This window comes from Muscardinus avellanarius, assembly GCF_963383645.1.
Source record: "Muscardinus avellanarius genome assembly, chromosome: 5".
NCBI classification, from domain to species: domain Eukaryota; kingdom Metazoa; phylum Chordata; class Mammalia; order Rodentia; family Gliridae; genus Muscardinus; species Muscardinus avellanarius.
This window is the reverse complement of record NC_137790.1, coordinates 90,732,142-90,757,547: the sequence shown is the minus strand read 5'-3', so window position 1 is coordinate 90,757,547 and position 25,406 is coordinate 90,732,142. Positions and strand designations below refer to the sequence as shown.

General features: G+C 35.2%; 1 protein-coding gene and 1 pseudogene across 2 annotated transcripts in view; both read left to right on the top strand.

Moving 5' to 3' along the window:
* The window catches only part of ATP11B (ATPase phospholipid transporting 11B (putative)), a gene marked incomplete at both ends in the record, with an annotated part of 95,945 nt that extends 92,827 nt beyond the window's left edge, over window positions 1-3,118 (top strand). The window contains one exon of the mRNA XM_080696564.1: window positions 2,947-3,118. Within this exon, the coding sequence (XP_080552690.1) occupies window positions 2,947-3,118 (172 nt within the window). The remainder of the gene's footprint in view (window positions 1-2,946) is intronic.
* Window positions 3,119-3,188: 70 nt separating this feature from the next.
* LOC308263566 (G1/S-specific cyclin-E2-like) overlaps window positions 3,189-25,406 on the top strand; it is a 38,913-nt pseudogene continuing 16,695 nt past the window's right edge. The window contains exons 1-4 of the transcript in view: window positions 3,189-3,356; window positions 4,505-4,570; window positions 6,790-6,912; window positions 9,173-9,232. The product of the transcript in view is annotated as a G1/S-specific cyclin-E2-like (transcript). The remainder of the gene's footprint in view (window positions 3,357-4,504; window positions 4,571-6,789; window positions 6,913-9,172; window positions 9,233-25,406) is intronic.

The window sequence follows — 25,406 nt, the reverse complement described above, 5'->3', positions numbered from 1 at the left end:
TGATGTTACATTACACAAAATATTTTTGAATGTTGTTTGTTTTTTTATGATCTTAGCAAGAAAACTTCCTTTGAGAAGAAGCTATGTAAAATTATGAAAGCCAGGCACATTCCTGTAAATCTAGCTCTTAGGAGGTAGAGACAAAAGAATGACAAGTTTGAGGACAGTATGAGATTTTAGCAAGATCATATTTAAAAATTTAAAAAAGGGATAGAGATGTAGCTCAATGGTAGCAAACCACTGGGTTCAATTCCTAGTAACACACAGACACACACACATTATGAATAAGGAAAAAGGCTACTTAAATAAGGAAAAGAAAGTAACAAGAAAATGTGAGAAACAAATCAGATTGAAAGAATTTCTCTCCAGTTAAAACTGACTTCCACAGGCTGCCTTGAAAAAGGCAGTGTGCAGCCATCAGAGTGTACAAGATGGACAAGAACACAGCCAAGAAACCTGGAAGGAGGGTATTGTCTTATGATGAGAGTAGAAAACCCACCTGGTGCAGGGAGGAAACCATCAGAACAGTGAGTGTCAGAGGTAGCCGAGTTCCACCCCAGCATTTCACCACATTCTGCTTCTCTGGTGGTTTCAATCAAAGGATTTAGAAGAAAAAAAAGAGAATAAAGATTAAAAGAGTTCTTTTTCGTTCAGGTGCCCAGACACTGATAACTACTCCAGTCATTTTTGTTGATTGGATATGGAAAGTATAAATTAGCTTGCTACTTTTTAAATGAGCTTCTCCCCTAAATAAGAGATTTGTGTCTAGAAATTCAAAGGAAAATGTGTACCAGTGGTGGTTTTTTCCCCTCATAATGGATACATACTAAGTTCAGTTCTTTTTTTTTTTTTTTTTTTTTTTGATGGTACTGGGGTTCCTGGAAACCCTTCTACCTCCAGGCTACACTCCCAGACTATTTTATATTTTTATTAAGAAACAGGGTCTCTTAAGCCATCAAGGCTGGCTTTGAACCTGCACAATCCTCCTGTCTCCGCCTCCCAAGTGCAGGGATTACAAGCATGCGCCACCATTCCCAGCCTTATACTCAGTTTTAAAAAACAAAACAATTAGAATTTTTAAATACAGGATGAGAAGAAAAAGTAAAAAGCTATTAGAGTGGTTTAATTCCAGTTGCAACTTCTCCACTAGAGATTTTGGAATTGTCAGACCCTCAGTAGCATTCTAAAAAAATGTATTATACATTGTTCTTTCGCATTAAAAATTAAATGAAAAGGAGGGAAGTAAAAGTACTCACTCTTTTATAAAGCTTTGTAGGCCAGGACTATTTGCAAGTTTAGTTAGAGATAAATAATGAGTAATGAGTAATATGAGGTAAACCATAGAGATGAAATTTTAGGTTGTTATTTTAAGAGAAAGAAAACTAAACCTTTTCATAGTATTTACTACTTTTTTGAATTTTTAACAATTTCTTCACCTTATTTCCTATCCTTACTCAATTTCTTTCATTCTATACATGTCATCAGCTATTCAGACCTATCAGATGATAAGAGCTCTGTGAAGACTAGAAATACATTATACAGTATCATATCCCACTGCAAAGGCAGACTCTATTTTATCTCAAAAGATTCAATTATTATAATTACCAGTTTAATTTTTATGAAGCATAAGTATAGTTTTTTGTTTTTGGTTTTTGGTGCTAAGGATGGAACCCAAGGGCATTCTTCCTCTGAGTTACACGCCCAGCCTTATTTTTTTATTTTTTATTTGGAAACAGGGTCCCATTGAGTTGCAAAGTGCCTCACTGAGTAGCTGAAGCTGGCCACAAACTGCAATCCTCCTGTCTCAGCTTCCCAAATGCTGGGATTACATGCGTGTACCACCACGCCTGGGTAGGTATAGATTTTTAAGTAAAAGATGATATGGTAAAATATCTTTGTCTAGTTCACTATAAAATATCTTGGTGTGTTCATTTATTCATGAGAAATAGTTAAAACACTAACACTATTTCAGGTACTTAATACAAAATTAGATATAGTGATAGATTAAAATAAAAATATATATGGTATCACCCAATACTCTGTCATACATCATATGTTATAATGAGTCTGTAAATAAGAGGGAGTTTTCACTGGAGCTGAACAATTGGCTTACTCTAAAAAGCTAATTTTTGTATAGATGCATGTATGTATGAGTTGGGCCTGATAAAGAAAAATCTTTCCTCTTTTGTTTAGTCTTAAACTGCTTCTTGCTTAAACCAGGACTTTTCTCCTGCATTTGTCCTCTCTTTTCCTTTCATTGTCAGTTATTTATCCTTTCAACCCTTCACCATATAAATATGCTCTAACATCTCCCTTCTACTTGAAGACATATTGCTTGGCCCACAACCTCCTGCCCTAGCTACAATTTCCTATGTCTGTTTAGAGCAAAACTTGAAGAAATTTTCTGTTCTGCTTCCTGGCCTCCTATTTTCCCTTGAATGCATTTGAGTGGGTTTGAACCCCAACACTCCTGACAAGTGTTCACCACAACTTCTATATTCTTAAAGAGCGTGTCTGAGACCTTATAAAACTGACCATTTATGAAGCCTCTCTTCCTGCCACATTGTCTTTTGTCAGCTTCCAATATTTTTTTTTTTTACTATTCCTTTTCAGTCTTCTCTTCCCACCCTCAAAATCAGAGTTTCTTGTTCTCTGCACTGATAGCATTTTGAGACAGCTGATTTTTTTATTATGGGGCCTTATTCTATGAATTGAAGGATGTTTAGCAACATGTATAGTTTTTAGCCACTAAATACCAATAATACATATACACTCCTCATTATGAGAACCAGAAATGTCTCCAGATTCAGCCAGTTGTTCCCTGGGAGGCAAGATTACCCCACTTGAGACCCATTGCTCTAAAATGGATCAGTGACCTGGGGCTTAGTCCTGGGCCATCAGTTCTTTTTTGTCTTTGTACTAGGTGTACTCATCTCTTTCACCTAGGAAGTGGTCCAGAAAGCAAACCGACTGTGATAGAAAGTATTTTGAGCATGTCTTCCCCTTAGCAGGAATAGATCCAGGTTTAGTAAAGGACACATTTTATCAGAGCATCTTTAAGAAAAAGAAAGCACATAGTTATAAATACAGACTGTACAAACTTAATCAGCACGTGTGAAACTGATTGTGAGTTGTATAACCATGTCCCATTTAACCCAAGGCAAATGCAGGTTTAGCTCTGTTCTCAAATGCCCTCTGCCATCCCATCACCAGCAGCTCAAGGAGACATCACAATGGAAAAAGACTACAGCCTTCACTGTCAGATTACAGTTGAAGTTTATCTCCCACACCCACACCCACACAATCCTTGTGATTATGTTTCCATCTCCTCTCCTGGGGCTTCCAGTGGGACGAAGGCAAAAGGAATCCCTAAATCCTGTTTCTAAAGAAGAAGCCACATAAAATGCTTTAATTCTAAACCCATTAAAACTACATACTGAAGAATAGATTTGTAGTTTTTACTACTTCCAACCCTAGGTCCCCAGCTGTGTCATAAGTATTTGTCCCTATATCCTTGAAAGAGGAGACCAGCAATCCTTTAAGAGTTGAGTTGAAACCCACTGATTTTCAGTATTTCTGGGTCATTATTGATGATAAAAGTAGAGAAATAAGCATGGCTCCAATATGACTTTTGCACTCTTTGCCTCCCAAAGTACCCTCAAATAAAAAAAAAACAATTGATATTTCATTGTTAATAATATATTCATTTCTTGCTTGATATATACCAGATTCCCTGTCCTTCATATACTCTAATTCTTACAGAAACCTCTGAGATTTTTCCTCACTTTACAGAAGATATAAGAGAAAATTTAAGTAATTTATTATTATTATTCTTTTTTTGTGTGTATGTGTGGTACTAGGGGTGGAACCCAGGGACTTTTTTTTTTCCTCTGGGCTATACTCCCAGACCTATTTTATGCTTTATTTGGAAACAGGGTCTCACTAAGTTGCTGAGAGGCTCACTAAATAGCCGAGGCTGGCTTCGAACCTGTGCGATCCTCCTGTCTCAACCTTCCTAGCGCTGGGATTACAAGTGTGTGCCACCACACCTGGCTTCAGATCCTAATTTTGTTTAACTTTTTTCCTGCTCTACATATGTTGTGTCCAGAAATGCTGCGACAAAGTGATCTATTGTAACTTCTGACTGGAAAGTTTTCAGAAAATAATTGTGGTTGAAAAGGGTTTTGTTATCGTTTTCACAGTACACAGGAATAACACAGTCACCAAAACTATATCATTCTAACAGTCTGTGCTATTCAACTCTAAACCTATCTTTTGGTTCCCAGCCTGATGATATTATCCAAAGGATCATTGTGCAAGCTGCCAATAAGCACAGCACCTTATGATGGTTCTTCTCCTACTCTTTCAACTTTGGTATAATCACTGAGTCCATATGTAACTGACTTAGATTCAAGTGGCTTTTCACAGAGAATAAAATTACTTTTTACCTTTCATTTGATATAAAATGTTAACGCATATATAATAGTTTATTCTTTCTTTTTAGATGTTTGGAAACTGGACTTTTGGCACTTTGGTCTTCACAGTCATGGTTATTACTGTCACAGTAAAGGTATGATACTAAAATCGAAATATGGACATACTTTGTCAGTTTAGTTAGTAGTTATTTATTTCTTTAGCCATAGATAGACATTTTCTTTTTTCAGCAGCAGGTAAGTTCATTGAGTGCTATTTTAATAATTCATTAAAAATTTTTTCAAGATTCTCTTTTAAGTTCACTATTTCAGAAAGCTTCAACCTACTTTTACGGACAAATAAAAATTATTGAAATTGTGCATCTCTATACGTAATATGAAACAACACAGTTTCTTTTAGGCCATGGAATTGAGATAGTCATCACATGAAATTTAAATGCCGTTTCCTCACAGAAGAAAAGTAAACTTGGAATTATGCAACTTTCTCCTAGGACTCTTTCATTAATATTTATCTTCTGAGAAATATGCTATGAGACATTATACACTTGGAACTAATGTGTTCTATCCCTTGAATTTTATCCAGGAGGTTAAAATAAAGCTTTATTACTTTATATTTCTAAGGCTTTTTATTTATTTTTTTTTTTAGATGGCTTTGGAAACTCGTTTTTGGACTTGGATCAACCATCTAGTTACATGGGGATCTATTGTATTTTATTTTATATTTTCATTGTTTTATGGTGGGATTCTCTGGTGAGTAGCTTTCTTGTGTTTTATTAATTATAATAAACATTTATTGTGATTAGTTATATGTCATGTGCAAATTCTGTATAGAATAGTTTTGAGACCCTATCCTGACGATAAGTTCATTTCTTTCTGTTGATCTTACTGATAAGGAATAAAAGAGAAACTTAATATCTCTTAAATACATACTGTGTTCTAGACAAAATGCATTGATTGATCACAGTAATCTTATTATCCTCATTTTTCCTGTGTGTGGAAAATGAGCCCCAGGGTCACAAGGTTAAAAAAAAAAAAAAGAAGAAGGCCGGGCGTGTTGGCGCACGCTTGTAATCCCCGCGCTTGGGAGGCGGAGACAGGAGGATCGCGCAGGTTCGAAGCCAGCCGTGCTGGCGTAAGAGACCCTGTTTCAAAAATATAAAATAGGTCTGGGAGTGTAGCCTGGAGGAAGAAGGGCTTCCAGGAACCCCAGTACCACCAAAAAAAAAAAAAAGAAAGAGGTCCAAGATTTAAACCCCATTTGTCTTCACAATTAGTTAGTTCTTTATACTAATAATATATACATTATTCTTTTGCTTTCCTACCACTAAGATAGGATTATCTAGTCAGCTGCTTGCCACTTTATTATTAGCAAAAACTGTATTGTTATAAAAAATAATTATTTCATTTAATAGTCTCTTTTATTAGTAATATAATTAAGTTATCTAACTAATAAATTACAGATTTAATCATATTTTCCCAGAATGCTATTTATTTGTGTGTGTGTGTGTGTGTGTGTGTGTGTGTGTGTGTGGTTTTTTATGGTACCGGGTATGGAATTCAGGGGCATTGTACCTCAGAACTACACCCCAGCCCTATTTTTAGTCTTTTTTATTTATTTATTTATTTTGTGGTACTGGGGGTGGAACCCAGAGGCATTCTACCTTCAAGCTACACCCCCAGCCCTCTTTTTATTCTTTCTCTCTTTCTTTCTCTCTTTCTTTCTTATTTTTTTTTTTTTTTTTTTTGTGGGTCTGAGGATGGAACCCAGGGGCATTCGACCTCCAAGCTACACCCCCTGCCCTATTTTTTATTCTTTATTTTGAAACCGGGTCTCACTGAGTAGCTGAGGCTGTCCGCGAACCACGATCCTCTGGTCTCAGCCTCCGAATGCTGGGATTACAAGCATGAGCCACCACACCCAGCTCTTATTCTTTATTTTGAAACCGGGTCTCACTGAGTTGCAAAGGGCCTCACTAAGTAGCCGAGGCTGTCTGCAAAACATGATCCTCCTGTCTAAGCCTCCCAAATGCAGGGATTACAAGAGTGTTCCACCACACCCGGCTGTAGTCTTTTTATTTTTGAAACAGGGTCTCACGGAGTTGCAAAGGGCCTTGCTAAGTAGCTGAGGCTGTCCGCAAACCAAGATCCTTCAGTCTCCACCTCCCGAATTCTGGGATTACAAGTGTCGGCTACCAGGCCCGGCTCCAGAATGCTATTTAAATTGTTCCTTTTGAATATAGAATGTTTCTATGATGTCTTAATTGAATTAATTTGTTCAGTGTTCACTTTTAAGTCCACTGTCTTTCTTTGCAGGCCATTTTTGGGCTCCCAGAATATGTATTTTGTATTTATTCAGCTCCTATCAAGTGGTTCTGTTTGGTTTGCCATAATCCTTATGGTTGTGGCTTGTCTCTTTCTTGATGTTGTGAAGAAAGTATTTGACCGACACCTCCATCCTACAAGTACTGAAAAGGCACAGGCAAGCCCATTTTGTATTTGATGTCTTTTTAGTTAGGAGCTTTAGTGATGAGTAACTATGATTATAATTGTTTATGTTAGAAAACAGGAAGTTACTAATTCCTGTAACAAGTATTTATAATATAAACACTGTTAAATGTGATTTTTTAAAAGTTGTTTCTTATTATTTCTATTAATAATATGAGTACTGATAAATAAGATTTTTAAAGCTACCTTGTATTATTAGTAAAACTCTAGGAAGTTAAATATCAAACTATCAAGTTATATCCTGATAATAATAATAACTATATTAAATAACATTATCACAGTATATCAGATACCTTACTAAGATATATAGCCTTGTCTTTAGAAACATTAGAATTTGAGTAATATTTTTCAGGTTTTATTGTTTTAACAAAAGAATATGAAGTAAATTCTTTAACCTAAATAATTTTTACAGAATGGGTTTTTATAAATTATATTTTTTCACTAAATATTTATTAATAAATATTAAACTAAGCAAATGTTAACAGCATGCTAAAAAGAAAGTAAAATAAAGGATTGGAGTGTAGCTCAATGATAGAGTGCTCTGGGGTTCAATCCCTAGTTTTTAAAAAAAGGGAAAAAAGAAGGGAAGAAAGAAGGAAGGAGCTAGTTTATTAATTATTTAGCTCAATTCCTTTTTTTTTTTCTTCATATCAAGCAAAGTTTGGAAATGTATACTTACCCTACAAATACAAAAGTACTCCCTAAGTATTCAGAATTTTAAGTTAGGCTTCTTAACCAGGTCATTGGTTTTAATTTCAGTTGGTCATATCGACATTTCTTTAGTGTTTACTTGCTTTGGTAGTTTAATCCTAACCCATATACATTTTTATACCATTGAAGCAGCATAGGCCTGTGAAGCATGATAAACTATTTAAATATTGTTTCAACCATTTATGAGCTATATGTCCTTGATCAAGTCACTTTTCTAGGCCTCTAATTCCTCCTCTGTAAAGTCAGAATAATAATTATTACCATTCGTGATTGTAAGATATGATGAACAACATGAAGTGTCTAATAGTGTCTGTACCTATTATATAATTGATCCTCAGTAGAAGAGCTGTTGTCTTAAACTCATATTTTGTGTGATACTGGCCTCTGAGTGGGGCTGAGAAGATGATGTCGCCTGATTTCTCTGTCCTTCTGTCCGTGCATGTATTCCTATCTGTATGGATGGACAGGCTTCCACTTTGCAGTATAGTGCTTAAATCTCAGACAAGTTTGCCTGTGGCACTGTTTATAGTAAAAGAGTATTATGTTTAAATACATTGTCTGTTACACTTTTCTAGGCCTTTATGGAGAACAATTTCTCCTTTTTAGCTATATAATGTTATATTTTACAAAAATATGAGATTGGCATTACTTTAAAATGCATTTCTTTATAAAAGTAAATAATCATTTATTTACATTTATTCTTAGAAATTCTATGGTAAGCAAAGCACGTACAATCTATAATTCATAATATAATTTCATAAATATTTTTACTGATATAAAAAGTGATAATATTAGTTCTTACTACCTTTTCTATAGCTTCTTATTAAAGGATTACATGGGAAATATTTGGTACCTTAAGGTAGGCCCTTAAACAAGAAATAGGTTAATAGTACTTTTTATATAAGTTAAAATTGACACTAAAAATAACATAAGCAGTAAATATAACATTTTATCGCTCTGTGAAGGCCAATATAATATCCATTTTTGGCTCACAAAATTAGTTTCCAAATAACTGAGGTGGTCTCTTTCAAGAAAGTAATCTCTGTTTCCATTCAGGGCTATCCTAGCCTGCTGGAGGCTTTTTTTTTTTTTATCCTGAAACAGTATATGGTCATCCAAATCCATTATATGTTGTTATTCCTTTGCTATAGACAACAATTATTATTCAGCCATTTACAATCACTTCTGGTTTCAAATTATGGAGAAATGCTTAGAAAATTATCAGCTACTTCCTTGTTTACCAAGTGTAGCAAGAAAAGTCATATCAAAAGAACTCTCAGCATTTATTCTGAGCTTTGTTTTCCTGCAGAATATAAGTTTGGTGTTACGAGTGAAGAATAAATTTCTTGATGGCAAAGCCAACACACTACAAATGTCAGTCATGTATGTGTACCTTGTATATTTCCTACTCTTGTGGGAAAAGATGTTCAGTATTTACAAGCTTGTCCTGTGTCTGTCTCATAGGTAATGATTACAGCTCACTGACTTGTTGTGTGTCCCATCCCTTTTCTGTCCACTTGTAGATGTACTCCAACACAGTCGCTTTAAGTGACGAGTTCATCGCTCTGCAGCCTTTGTCGAGGGCAAGGAATCAGCTGAGCAAACTTAGGTAGAGTAGGAGGAGTAGAACCTCATTAACTCTTCTGCATGCTAAAGGTCAATTAAACAATATCCAAAAGATAGGCAGAGGCATGAATAAAGAGTGAGGCATTTCTGTTAGCACAGCTCTGTCTCTGACTAATTTGACCTTTATTCATATGTATGCTAAAACCTAAAAAAAAGTCCATTTAAACTTTGAGAAAAAAATTCAGATGAAAATTCAACATGGTAACAGGACAGAGATCTGTATCTTGTTATATATTTTTATACCTTAACTGTCTTTTCTAGCACAATTTTAATGCTTCTGCTTGTCATACTATTTATATTTAAGAATGCTCCTGCATGTTGAATAACTAAAGCTACAGAAATTTATCATAAAATTTAAACTTTTATGTTGTAGTTACTTGGAAGTGAGAGTTTCCCATTTTTTATTTTGCCTTAATCTGTGTTATAAATACATGTGTGTATTTGTGTTGTATACTGCAATGGCTTCCTAAGCATTTCATATCCTTGCTAATATTTAGTGAACCTATAAACTGTACAATATTTTTATATGCTTTATATATCAATTCTGTCATTTTCCACAAAAAAAATAACCAGTAATCTAGAGATGTCTTGACAGCAGGAAATAAAGCTTAGATAAAATAACATTAAAATAATGTATTGTTTAATTTCACTTTTTTTTTTTTTTTGCGGGTTTGGGGATGGAACCCAGGGGCATTCGACCTCTGAGTCACTTAATTTTTTTTAAAAGAAAAAGTAATATAAGATGGGCGTGGTGGCGCATGCTTGTAATCCCAGCATTTGGGAGGCCATGACAGGAGGATCGCGGTTCGAAGACAGCCTCAGTTACTACTTAGTGTGCAGCTCAATGAGACTCTGTTTCAAAATTAAGAATAAAAAAATAGGGCTGGGGGAGTGTAGTTCTAAGATTGAATGCCCCTGGGTTCCATCTCCAGTACCGCAGAAAATAAAAAAAGTACAAGTGATATACCTGAAATCCTTTTTTAATTTTAGCACTTTTCAATTTCTTGCCCTATTAGTGTCATATGGTTTCTCATCTGTCTACATTTACTTGACCAATGAGTGGCTTTGACAAAGCGTTACTTAACCTTTTACGTTTTGCACTGTTTTAAAGTTTTAACAAACCTTTGGGGATTTTTATTATTTTAAGATTTTTATAATATTTTATTTTGAATTACAAAGGCATAATAATGTTAGATGAATATACAGGTGGATATTTAAGTGCTAAAACTAAATTTCATGTGTCAACTAAGGAGTACGATCAAAACAAATGGGAAGGTTTGCTTTTACTTTTGGTTGAGCCAACTATGTATATCACAGTTTTATCTAGATGATTTTCTGAAAACAGCTGTCAATTTTTCAGTATCTATTGAAGACAATAACAAAAGCTCACTTATTAAAAGAACACTTTGGCCAGTTCTTTTGTCAAGTGAAGATACTTTTTGCATTGTGAATAATCAAATTCTTATGAAGCTTCATCTTCACATACTATGTTGGCATAAATCAAGCCACTCTTCTGAGTGATACTAGACCTAAAAAGAATGAGGAAAGGGCCGGGCATGTTGGCGCACGCTTGTAATCCCCGCGCTTGGGAGGCGGAGACAGGAGGATCGCGCAGGTTCGAAGCCAGCCGTGCTGGCGTAAGAGACCCTGTTTCAAAAATATAAAATAGGTCTGGGAGTGTAGCCCGGAGGTAGAAGGGCTTCCAGGAACCCCAGTACCACCAAAAAAAAAAAAAAAATGCCGGGCGTGGTGGCGCACGCTTGTAATCCCCGCGCTTGGGAGGCAGAGACAGGAGGATCGCGCAGGTTCGAAGCCAGCTGCGTGCGCTGGTTTAGGAGACCCTGTTTCCAAAATGAAAATGTAAAAAATAGGTCTGGGAGTGTAGCCCGGAGGTAGAAGGGCTTCCAGGAACCCCAGTACCACAAAAAAAAAAAAAAAAAGAATGATGAAAGGATATTATAAGTCAAAGAGATTCCAAGTTCTCCAACACTGCAGTAAATTAGTAAGCATAACATTCATCTGTGAAAGATCACAATGAAAGCAGGATTGCCAGGCACTTCCAGATCAGGTAGTAAAACAGGAATAGAGCGCTATTTGGCCAGTGGCCAGCCTGAGTGCTGGTGCCACATTTGTTGCTACTCTCAGTGGTCCTAACCAAGCATACTTCCAAGGGAGTAGGGGACTGCCAAGGTCTTCAACTGACAAGTATCGTTTTTATATACTGTGGTCTACTAACTTGCTCATAGAAGGAAAGAAAAGCAAAGGAAGAAACTATGATCAGCCAAAGGCCAGGCAGAAAAAGTTACATAAGCAGTGAGTGGTACTAGCTGGGCATTTGTTCATAACTGCATGGAGAACAGTGTCCAGTTACATATCTGATGTTGAGCCATGTGAACTTTGAGATTTTTTTTTTTACTGCACTGAACAGTATTCCACATGATAGCTTAACTATTTACTCTTGGTAACAAAAAGGAAGATTATGTGTAGAAATCAAGTATCTTAAAGAGCTTTTGAATCTTTTAATCAGGTTAGTACTTTTTAAGAAACTACCAACTATTTGCAATTTTCTTTTGACTAGAAGAGCTTATTTTCATTATTTTTCTCTCACTTGTATTAGGTTATTAAGCTTTCTTCATATTAACTATACTCCTGAGACCAAGTAACTCTACTGCTTTTTTTTTTATACCATAGTATTTAAAAAAAAAAAAAAAAAAGTAGTTTTTGGTCAATCCTAAGACTGGGAAAACACATAGAAATGGGACAAAACTTGTCTTTTATTTATGATGGATATTTTCTTATAATGATAAAAAGCTAAAATTCATATAAAATAGTTGACCCTCACTAAAAAGATACTTGAAACTAAAAAATTTAATTTTGTTAACAAGTAAATCAAGGCAAGCCCCTTTTTCACATGTGTAACATTTGTAAGGTCACATGACCCTTTCTGCTCTGCTGAAGTTCAATTAGGGAAATCTTCTAAAGTAGAAGTCTGAGAGGAGAAATTAGACACACCTTTGCAGTAAGAATCCTAAATCTTAATAGTAATGAAGTTTATAGAAGAAATTATTCTATTAAAGAAAACTTGGCTTTAACTAGGCTCTATGTTTAGTAAGAGCTTTGTGCACTGGAAAATCATGGCTGTGTGTGCTTTGTTGTGTTCCCTTTAAGAAGCTTCTGTTAGCCCCATTTTGTGACAGTAAATGTGCTGTTATATGAACATTCATTTGTGCTTCACATTCTGTGGGCCCAACTTAATGCTTTGATTCTAAACTAGTATGTTGAGACTGTCATTCTGTAATATGAGACTTATTGCTTTTCTGTCCTTCTAGATGGAAGAAGATAAGGGTTCAGTCAGCTCAGCATATGAATTTGCTGAAGGCCAGCACAGAAGGGAGGACAGTAGGCACCTGCTAGCTGAGGCTTGCAGCCAGCAGGACAGTTGTTGCGTGCACTAGGTAGTACTGCGCTGGACTGTCCCGGGGATTCATCTGCTCAGTTCTCATGCTTGGGGCATGCCATGGGAGAACCTACCTGATGTTTCTGTTTCCACTTTACTAATCCCTTCACTGCTGCTCATATGTTATTTTGGTTTGGTTCCTTTCTTTTCTGTGGTCTTTACCTTTTTCATATGTCCATTTCTGAATATCTTACTTATCTTTCTTTGAAATACAGTGATTCCTGCCTTGCATGGTAGTGCACGCTTGTAATCCCAGTATTTGGGAGGCTGAGACCAGAGGATTGTGGTTCTCAGACAGCCTCAGCTACTTAGTGAGGCCCTCCACAACTTAGTGAGACCCTGTTTCAAAATAAAGAATAAGAGCTGGGCGTGGTGGCACACACTTGTAATCTCTGCGCTTGGGAGGGTGAGACAAGAGGATCGCACAGGTTCGAAGCCAGCCTCAGCTATTTAGTGAGGCTCTAGGTAACTTAGTGAGACCCTGTTTCCAAATAAAGTATAAAATAGATCTGGGAGTATAGCCTGGAGGTAGAAAGCTGCTGGGTTCCACCCCCAGTACCACCAAAAAAAAAAAAAAAAAAAAAAAAGAATAAAAAATAGGGCAGGGGGTTTAGCTCGGAGGTTGAATGCCCCTGGCTTTCATCCCCAGACGCGGGGAAAAAAGAAATACAATGATTTCTTCTCTTTACTTTGAATGGAATGAGGCTAAATGCTCTGTTCCATCCCCCCCCATTTTATTGTCAGCTATAGCTAGGTATTCTCTGACTGAGCTCCTGCTTCCTAAATATTGAGATCAGTGGTTTAGATGTGGGAACATAGTAGATCTTGGAGATCTACTAGAGGACAGTACAGTGTTTTCTGTAGATACCTTTATGGAAACACAGTTCGCCAGCATTGAACATTTTCAAAGCAGCCATTTTTTTAAATATACATAAGATCAAGTTCAGTCCTAAGCAGTAGTCTGCACATATAAGGACACTCAAATATGGTGGTCTTCTGGATGTCCTCATGAGTGAGCCTCTTAGTGGAGCACCAAATACACTGGTATTAAACTAAGGTCCTGGTATTAAACTAAGAAGTACCAGACAAGATCCTTGCCCTCTCCAATTCCATGTTGAAGGACCAGTTTGTTTCCTTGTTGTTAATTTTCCATCATGAACTAGTACGTTTATGAATATAATTAAAAATATATTACTAGGAAAATTAAACATAGAAAAAATAATTCCCAATTTTTAACTTATTATTAGATCCAACAGTTATAAAACTGTTCTGTCAAATTACTACTAAACTTACTCTCACAGACCAGAATACTTCATGGGCTAAAAACATTGTTTGCAGATCAGCATTGACACCGGGATCACACTTTGAATCATGGTGATCTTTTTTCAAGGGGGCAATCGTAACAATGACTCCCCTCTATCCTGGCTAAGCTTGTGATGAATACACACCATCCTTCTGCCTTTCTCTCTCTAATCAACCTTCCTTTCCCATCTACAGCTATTGAAATTCCACCCATCCTTCCAGTCATATTCCAGATGCTACTTTTTTTATCAAATCTTTCATGCTCTCCCACTAGTACAACCAACATCTGGGTTTGGGCTTTCCTTCTTTCCTGAGTAGTCTGCTTCATACATGCTATAGTTATAAGGTTGGCTAGTAGCTTGGTAAAGAGTTTAGGACTCTGGAGTCTAATCAAAATCAAGGTCCAGCTTGAGTGAGTGACACTAAACACATTCTTGACCTCTGTTTTCATCTAAAGTGGAGAGGATTGTAGTGCCTATTCCAAAGGGTTGCTGTAAGCTTTCAATGAGATAATCTGTGAGAAGCATCTTAGTAACTGGCGCATATGTATATAACAGGGCACATTTTCAATATAACTGCTGATAGTATGTTTTTCTGACTTGTGGTCCCTTTTTTTTAAACCATTGTCTCATTTAGATTGAGGGTGGGGTTGCTGTCTCCTGTGGGTACCAGCCAGTACCTTGCTCAATAAGTAGATGTTGAATTGAAGTGCTTGTGCCACTTGAGTGATGCTAAGAGTCATGGTAGAATGCAGAGAGAAAGAGATTGCTCATAACTGGAGAGGTGAGGGAAGCTTCCTGGAGATGATGGGATTTAAACCGAACCTTGGTGCAGGAGGCAGCACTCTGACCCTCCTTGGTGATAGCCCAGACACAGGGAGCACTGCCTAGTTGGCTGGTGTGGAATCTGCACAGGAGCAGGGGAAGTAGAGCAGGAAAGGCAGCCTGGAGTCAGGTTAGAAAGGGCCTTCAAGGCCACTGAGACATCCTGTTTTGTCAACTTTGAGTATGTGGGAGCATGGGAGTCTCAGTTCCTATAGAGGGTGAGTTTCCGATTGGGGGAAACAAGCCTAAGGGCCCAAAGACAAAACAGAAACTGATAAAATCCTGCTACCTAAGTTAGCTTTTCCCAGCCTATTCTTCTGAATATGAATGCGCTTCTGGTATTGATTGTTTCTTGGTAAAGGCACAGGAGTTACTGGAAAATAGGTTGAAGAACCATGATATATCAGGCTTCCCCCATGGTGCCATGCATTCTGATTTACTGAGTCTTTTACTTTAAATTTCTGTTTAGAATTTTGTTGATTTGGTATTTCCCAAACTTAGATATAAAACCTTTTTTATGAAATGTCTATAAACATCTCACAAAACAGAGTTTAAGAGATAGTGGCCTAAACAGTCCTAAACCAAGGCTATTTTAATGAAAGATATGTAAGGTTTGGCTCTTTCTCAGTGCTTAGCAGATCCTAGGACATTGGCACAACTGGGCAGTTGCCGCACAGGAGCCGCGTCTGCCTCGCACTGCTCGGTGGAGGAGTGCCTCCAGCATGGATCTCACGGGACCTCACTGGTTCCTTAAATTCAGAATGCCAGGTTATTTACATTCCACCACATGTGTCTCTGCCCATTGTGAGTGTTCCCACAAACACCTTCTGTTGCCATGCCTCCATGTGGTGATTCCCAACCTTTGTGGAAGTGAACCCTCCACTGGATCTTTTTATATTGTTCTCATTCCTCTATACTTTAAAAAAAAATTGTTATGCCAGATACTATATATGTAAAGTGAATTTAAATAAGTTTGTTTTGTTTGTTTAAATGACAACCCTTGGGAAATTTAGGCATGTCCTTGATGAGCAAAACCAGGGTTGGGATTCACTGAGTTATGTGGTCATACCATTTCTTCCCTTCATTTTAACACAATTAAAATTGTTATTAGTGTGGAATTAATCTATCTTGCTGGGCTATTTATGGGTGAATCAATATAAATCTTACATATTTAAGAAAATAAACTTTTAACAGTACTTACTAACTTGTTTGATAACTCTTAATCCATGTGCCACTAACTCAGAATTAAGGACGAGATAAGTGATTATGGAGTAGATGGCACTCAGTAGTTGAGTAAGGTAAAGGTAAATGAAATTCTTTTCAAAGATAATTGTGGAGTATATAGATAATGCCTCTACCTGGCACATAATAAACACTATACCAAGTGTTTGCTGCTATGGTTATTCTTAGGGAAAATCAAGGCTGGGCCCTGCCTGGTTGTTCCTTCCTAGTCTTCGAGATAATTCATACTCCACACTTCACAGTTATTAGACATTTATTATTGTAATCACAGGAGCATTTCACCTAAGCAAAAACTCCAAGAAGAATTACAGTTCACTAAGTTTCTAAGTGGTTGATATAAATCAGATTGATCATAGTAAATTATTAAGATCTTAAATCTTTGCAGACTTAATATCTAGCTACTTGCATTATATAATTGTTTTTCTAGACTTCTCATTAGAAACAAGACTTTAGGCACTTTTTTATTATTATACTGTACTAAAGTGTTTCATGCATTCCCATATTGTTAGAAAATGTATATTTATATACATTACTTTTTGTTTTAAAGTGCTTGTTGTATTTTTTAAGTTCTTTTTTGCAAGTTCAAATCTATAAATAACTAATTTTTTTCTGCTTCATCTCCTCCAGCTTACTGAAACAAATTCAAGTATCAAGTGCTTGGACTCCATGTGCTGTTTCCCAGGAGAAACAGCGTACGCATCTATTGGAAGAATGCTGGAACGAGTCATAGGAAGATGTAGTCCCGCCCATATCAGCAGGTGTGACATTTCTCTAAGTAGCCTTTGCTGCAGATGAGTATCCTGTAAACTGGAACAGGATGAACCTGCAGCTCTAGATACCCAAAAAATCAACAGCTGGTTTTGCCAACTGAAGCAGGAGGTCTATTTATTAGCATTCTTTGATGGTAGATCTCACTCTGTGGCTTTGGGGTGGGGTTCTTTCACTCACAAAGGAAGAATAAGAACCTTTGAAGAGACTTTCATCCAATGAACAAAAATACTCTGTTGTATAATCTTTCTAAAAATGTGGTAAATAGGAGTGTGTATATGGTATTCTATCTTGGTTTGTATAACTTTCTTCTTTCAATTATACCTATACTACTATTCCATTTCCTGCTTTTTTTTAAATGCTTTTTTGTCTTTACAAAATAATCTTTGCATTTAGTGAAGTCAAGTCTTTGCTCTTCTTCTTCTTCATGTATATTTTCTAGTCATTCAAGGTTACACACAAAAGGCTGTATTTCTGCTCCCTGCTTCTTATGTCTATAATGAAATTGGTTGTGATTTTTAAGTTTTTTTACATGGTATTTATTGTCTAATTAGAAGTTAGGATCTAACTTACAAACGTTAAATTATGTTGATCAGAAGAATCTTAGCATTTTTGTACGCTCTGAGATCTATTTCTTGAATTAGATTTATCACAGCTTGCTTTTATGGATAGCAAAAAAAATGCCATTTTTTAACAAATGACATTTAAAATTCATTTGAAAGTGATGTGGATTCATTCCTTCATATATTTACACAAGATGTATATCATTATTGAGGGGATACTAGGAAATAGAAATAGCTTTCTGTGCACTGGGTGTTCTTAAATGAATGATATCATACTCTGTAATCAGAGTAGCAGTGCACTCTTGTGCCTGAAGAGTTGAAGTGGGCACAGATGTTGATGCCCAGTGTGCCATGTTAATATTACCACTTTTTGTGTGTTATAGATTGAAAGACCCTGAGAGCAAGGAGTAATGGATGGGGGAGCACTACTCTTATCTATTGATAAAACATTTTTAATATTTGATTCATGTTGTATTTTTAAAAATGATGAGTATGATATCATTCATGTATCATTCAAAACTCAGGTAACTTTTACTGGTGAACTTGTTAGTTCTCATTTAAGCTTTTACTATGACCATGTCTTTATGGTACAGTGAAATTGATAAATAGCATTTCTATGTTAATGTAATACCTATGCTTTCACCTCTCACTTATTCTTGCTTGATTATGGCATGTGATCCAAAATTCTAACATAGTGCTCTGCTACTATTTTGTAGTAATTTCACCCCCACATGAGAAGATTACAATGAACAGTTATATTTATTGGAACTTTGTTATATCGTTCATAATTATATTTTAAAATACATTATAAGAAAGAAGTTCTGTTATGTACCTAGACTAGTGAGTTTCCCAAAAGATGTTCAAAGAGGGTCTTATGATATTTTTACCTTATAACACAGTTTACAGCTTTTACTACACAGAACCAAGAGGGGAGTTAAACTACTTTTACAGAATTTTTGAAATTTTTACTTCATTAGAAATTTTTCTTTAATGCAGTGTACACCTTTAGTAATTATTTTTTTCTCTTTTTTTTTTTCTTTTTTTTTTGGTCATGCAAGGGATGGAACCCAGGGGCATTCTACCTTCCACCTACTTCCTCAGCCCTATTTTTTCATTCTCTATTTTGAAGCAGGGTCTCACTAAGTTGTGGAGAACTAATAATTTTTTAAAAACCAGAATTATTTTTAAATGAGAAAAAAAATCTGCTTTCCATATATACCCATTTTCTTGACATTAGTTGAGTAGGTTCTATATACCTCCATTGTTTTTTGCACAGCCATTTTTCTGCTTCATTGCCCCTTTTGAACCTGCCCCAGGGGTTATTGAATTTATTTTGACATGTTCTCTTGAAGGTGGCTGTTACCATCAGTACTTCTATTCACTTAAAGTTGTACCATATTCTTTTCTGAGTTTTTTCCCTAATAAAATGCTTACCTTAGTGATTAATATTGTATTTGAGAGACTGTAAATGCCTTTTTAGTGTTATCTAGTATCTCAGGTTATATTATTGGTTACTCTTGTCATTTTCTCCTTTTTCATGAGATGAATAATAAGTCTTTTCAGATGTTTTAGTGTGTTTTTTTAACAAGATAAAAGTTACACACAATACACAGAGCTACTTGGTGCTTTTCAAAGGGCTATGTGAAAATTGCCATAGGTCCATCAATATTATATTTAATCTTTAATACTACTTTTTATATGTAGTCATATTTTCATTTCTACATATAATTATACTTGTGAAGTATGTTTGGGGTTTTGATTTTGGAGCAGGCTCTATTTCATATTTCTATTTCACATCTAATTTAAAAGATAGGGCAAGGCTGTGACCTCCATTACATGATGTTGAAGCCCTTGACGTACTAAACATAATAGTAGTGGCCACCACTTGAGAAATACAACAATGCTTTTATGTGACAGACGTCTCTACTGATTAAATTCTTATTATTCACAGGCACAAAACCTTACTTACATTTTATTAACTGATGTTGTCAAAGGAGTATGCCATATTGAAAGCTCAGTTCAAAGGGAACATCATGGTGCTATATAAAGGATATGCCATGTTGTACCCGAAAGAGCTCTCAGCGAGGAAAGATTCTGTATGTATTTTATTAATAGATGCTATATATTTAAATGACCATTTAAATAGAAAGGAATTAATAGCTGTTATGTACTTCAAGTGTTTGATATTCTGTCAAAATGATGTTTAATATATGTGAATGCACATTTGTACTTTAAATAGATAAATGAAAGAAACTAAGATTTCTTCTGTATAAGCAATGGTTGGAAAGAGAAGAAACTAATATACAACTAATATATTGGCATTTGCACATTTAACTCCCCATAATTGGGTGTTGAAAGTTATGTTATAGTTAAAAGCATACTTTTCCCCCCATAAATACTTTCTCTGAAGAAATTTTTCTGCTCCTAATTTTATTCACTTAGGCAACAAATGCTGGGCACTTTTTGCATGGCAGACAATTCTAGGTGCTAGAAAAAGTCTTGAACAAGTCCATCCTTAAACTAACATAGAGGTTGTTCAAGCTTTTCTGGACACCAGTAAAATTAGAAAAGCAGTGTAGTTGCTACTTGTTTTCTCTGTTTACCCAGCTTTGTAAAATTTTGAGATTCTAAATTTCATTATGACTGTGCTCATTTAATTCATGTAATTCAAACTTGAACTACATAAAAGCTGAAAGTCTCTAGGAAACAGAAAATACCTGTAAAGATATAGGGTCTGTTTTTGGTTTCTTCCTCCGGTATTCTTGTTAAGGGAAACTACTAAGAACTCTGGAAAAAGGTATATAAAGTGCATTTATTGTTACATGTTTTTAGTCTCCTAAGAAAAGCCACGTTTTTTAGGCCAGGAGTGGTGGCACATGCTTGTAATCCTAGCATTTGGGAGGCTGAGACAGGAGGATTGTGGTTCATAGACAGCCTCAGCTACTTACTGAGGCCTTTTGGAACTCAGTGAGACCCTGTTTCAAAAAAATTAAGAATAAAAAAAAAAATAGGGCTGGGGATGTAGCTGGGAGTTAGAATGCCCCTGGGTTCCACCCCAAGTACTGCAAAAAAAAAAAAAAAAGCCACTTTTTATTTGGTAATCCTGATATTGTCCTTGAACTAGGGTAGTCTATTTTAAGCGTGGCAGGCTACCTTTGGGTTTGAGTTATTTTAGCTTAAATTAACTCAAGCTAATTTAAGTTCATAGCTGCAAATAAGATATTATGTATTAAATTGCTTAAGGGCCTTATCATTTAGACAATAACTAACTTTTCCAGACCAGGATCATTTTTTTTTTTTGAGTGTCTTTGATACCTCACATTCAACCTAATTAGACTGAAATCTTCATAGTAGAATTTAGAGCTGAAAAGAAGTGACAAATAATGAGAATTTCATTCCAAGGCTTTTTGGTAAGTGGGAGTTTTGTTTTCTTCTGTAATGTCAAAATAGGGCCTAGTTGCTTTTCAAGTAAAACTGAATGTGTATAACTTGGTAGCATTTATTTCTTATTGAATTACTAAGATTTTAAAAGCAGCGCATGCTTTACTACATTTTAGAAATTGTCTTAATGCTAATACATGTCTGAATTTTGGCTAATATTTTATATGATTTATAGATTATAATTTTCCCCAGGTTTTTGAACAGTATAAACAGAATAGGCATTCACTGCTAGTCTGAAGGACTTGGTTTAACATTTAAAAATGACTCAATCAGTGATTATTTTAAGACTCAAATTGTATTTTGGTCCTGAGTTTTAGGATCAATATTTTTCTCAATTAAAACATAGGTTCTGGTAAGCCAAACTTTTCTCTTATTGTTACTTTAGATCATGGAGTGCATCGGATCCTTTCTATACCAACGACAGGAGCATCTTGACCCTCTCCACAATGGATTCATCTGCTTTTTAATGGGGCAGTAGTACTTTGGGGAAGCAGTTTCAACTCCTTTCCTCAAATTCAGGGTGATCATCCTGTAAATGGCCACACTAGCTCTGAAATTACTTTCTGAAATCTCGGGAGTAGTTCATAGCCACTCAGGATTACAATGGCAAACAAAAGAAACATTAATATGAACCCTTTTTCTCTCCCTTTGTTTTGAATTTCAACATGTTAAAATTTGTGAATAAAGAGACATTTTCAATCTCTTTGGCTGGGTTGTCCCTGTGCTTATGGGGCTCCTGATGGCATTTCAGCCTGTTGCTGAGACCTCTATTTTCATATCAAGGTAGAAAAATAGATAATTCTTAGTTATTAGTATTTTTAGAATTAGCTTATTGATGCATTTAAATCTGCTTCTGTAAATTATGCTGAAAGTTTGCCTTGAAAACTCTATTTTTTTATTAGAATTATATTTGAAACTTTTCATGGGAAAAGTTAATGTGAATATTAAAGAATTTTGGTCCCTCAGTGACCTGTGTTGTTAATTCATTAGTGCTTTTTAAATTCATAGACCATATTAAGATAATGCATTTCCAATCATTATTTACTGCAGTATGGGTAGTAAATTTATCCAATACCAAATTCCTTTAAATGTACTATAATACAACCAGTAAAGTTAATAAATGCAAAGGGTATATCATATCTTACATATAAACCAGAAATCAGCTCCATTCACCAAATTTCAAATTGATATTTACTAATATTTTGGTGACTGAATATGAAGAAACTACAGTGGGTAAATCTGATATCATTATTATATTATTAATTTAATGTCTTTATCATTGGATCTTTTGCATGTTTAACCTGGCTAATATATTTAAATTTGCTTTTTTCCCCTCTTTATCCAAAGACTGTTTATAGTATTTTATGACATGACAATGTTGTAAAATTCAACTATATCAATAAAAAGTTTGGACAGTATTTAAATATTGCAGATACTTTTAATTATACAGATCAAAAGATGAGCAATTACACTGTGCATGGTAATACACACCTCTGTAATCCTAGCAACTCCAGAGGCTGAGGTGAGAGGATTATGAGTTCAAAGCCAACCTAGACAACACAGTAAAATCTCAAAAAAAATAATTAAATCAGTAAAAACAGAAGGGTCTTTCTATGGCCAACTTAAAATTACTCTTGCCTCTCTGTAAGCTAGAGATTTCTGTTAAGAATTTTTATTGTTTTTAGGTTATAGGTTATCTAAGTTACAGCTGACTGCTACAGTAAAATGAATTCTTCCCAGGGTACCATTATAAGGTGGTGTCAGATGTGCCTATGGAATGTAAATGAAACAAATTCTGAAATGCTAAAGTTTTATCAGCAATAAATAAATTTTAGCCAATAAGTAAAAATGCTGAGTTATTAATCAGATACAAGTTAGTCTAATGAACTCATTACATATCAAAACTTAATATCCCTCCCAAATTTGTCATGTAGATTCATTGTTGTCATTTGTTTTATTTAAAAGTAATGTTGCAGCCGGGCGTGGTGGCGCACGCTTGTAATCCCCGCGCTTGGGAGGCAGAGACAGGAGGATCACGCAGGTTCGAAGCCAGCCGCGCGCGCTGGCTTAGGAGACCCTGTTTCCAAAAATGAAAATGTAAAAAATAGGTCTGGGAGTGTAGCCCGGAGGTAGAAGGGCTTCCAGGAACCCCAGTACCACCAAAAAAAAAAAAAAAAAAAGTAATGTTGCAGCCCGTTTTCCACTTCTGGAAATAGACCATTTTAGACCCTTCCTCTGGATCATACTCCCATTATTACCTCTTCCTTTTAAACTGTGCCCCACTTCCCTAAATAAACCTTATATCCCCCTAAAATAAAATAAACATAAAAGTAATGTTTAAGATTTTGAAATGATTTTTAAAGAACTATAACCTGACTGTAAGCATGTAATGATTGTAAACATATACATTCAAATTTGTAAGAAAATGAGGTTTTGCCATATTCCCATGAGAATACATTTTCATTTTGAAGATTTATTGTGTAGCTCTTTAATCCATTCCCATTGCATGAATGTAAGACTTTTGAAGCTGGGTGGAGTGGATTGCACCTGTAATCCTAGTACTTGGTGAGGCTGAGACAAGAGGATCTCAGTTTTAAGGGCACTCTCAGCAATTTAGCAAGACTCTGTTTTGAAATAAAAGATCAAATAGATCTAGGGAGTATCTTTTTTTGTGTGATCAAAACTTGGGTTTATAGTGTTTCTAAGCAAAGCTATACATAAATTAAAAACAGTTTAACTGAGCAAAGAACAATTCACAAAACTAGGCATCCCAAATTTCACTCTACAACATGAGGATTTTTTCAATTTTTTTATTGGTGCACTGTATTCACACATCATAATGGGATAAAAATAAAACTTTTGTTGACATACATGCACACATCACCCAGTTAGCCCCTACCCGATCCCCACCCAGTTCCCTCCCCGTCCCTCCTTCCCATGCTTGGCTTAGTGGTTGACATCTAGTATTATAGCAATTTATCCAAAATTAATAATGATAATCTCACATAACAGTTTCATTTGTCTGATACCAAGCTTTTGATGACTTAAAGGTAACATTTCAACATTTCTTTTTGCTTTCTTTCTTACCAGAGAATATTTCTTTTTCTTTTTTAAGGTAAAACTGTCATTTATTTATTTATTTATTTATTTATTTTTCACAAAAAAATCTATCTTAATATGGAATATGGACTCTAGATACCCAAAACGATCTTGAAAAAGAACAAAGCTAAAAGATGTATATTTTCTGATTTCAAACCATATAAAGCTACAATAATTGAAACAGTGTAGTACTGTTCTAAAGGCAGATATATAAACCATTGGAGTTAAATAAAAGCCTAGAGATAAATTCTTCCATATATTGTCAAGTTATTTTTTTTAATTTATTTATTTTTTATTGGTGCACTGTATTCATACATCATAGTGGGATACAAACTTTTGTAGACATACATGCACACATCGCCCAGTCAGCCCCCACCCGATCCCCACCCCATTCTCTCCCCATCCCTCCCTCCCATGCTTGGCTTAGTGGTTGACATCTAGTATTATAGCAATTTATCCAAAATTAAACATGAAAATCTCACATAACGGTTTCATTTGTCTGATACCAAGCTTTTCATGACTTAAAGATAACATTTCAATATTTCTTTTTACTTTCTTTCTTACCAGAGAATATTTTTTTCTATTTTTTTTTAGGTGAAACTATCATATATTTATATATCTATTTTTCAGAAAAAAACTCTATCCTAATATGGAATATGGACTCTAGATACCCAAAACGATCTTGAAAAAGAACAAAGCTAGAAGATATATATTTTCTGATTTCAAACCATATAAAGCTACAATAATTGAAACAGTGTAGCACTATTCTAAAGGCAGATATATAAACCATTGGAGTTAAATAAAAGCCTAGAGCTAAATTCTTCCCTATATTGTCAAGTTATTTTTGACAAGGTTTCCACGAACATTTGGTGTAGAAATAATAATATTTTAACTGAATATTGTTGAACCATAATAATTACATGGAAAAGAATAAAGTTGGACCCTTACCTAATCCCATATACAATTATTAACTCAAAAGAGATAAAAGACCTAAATATAAATCTTAAGACTATAAACTTTTAGGAGAAAATCTGGGTCATAAAACCTCACAACACTGAAATTGGCAGTGATTTCTTGGATATGATTTCAATGGCACAGGCAACAGAAGAGTATACAAACTCCCTAAAAAATTTTTTAAAAAATTGTATATCCAAAGACAATGTAAACAGAGTTAACAGTTACTAATAGAATGGGATAAAATATTTCCAAATGCTATATCTGAAGGTATATTAATATTCCAACTAGAAATCCTAAAAATTAACAACAATAAAGGCAAACAATACCATTTAGAGAAAGGTAAAAGACTAACATAAATAATGAATCTCTACAGATAACCAATCTTAGTTGACTGTTGGATGGAAAATCTTGTTTCTGTGGTTCTGGTGTGTGTTACTTATTTCTTCTTTGTAGTTAATCTCTTTGAGTATTTTCTCTA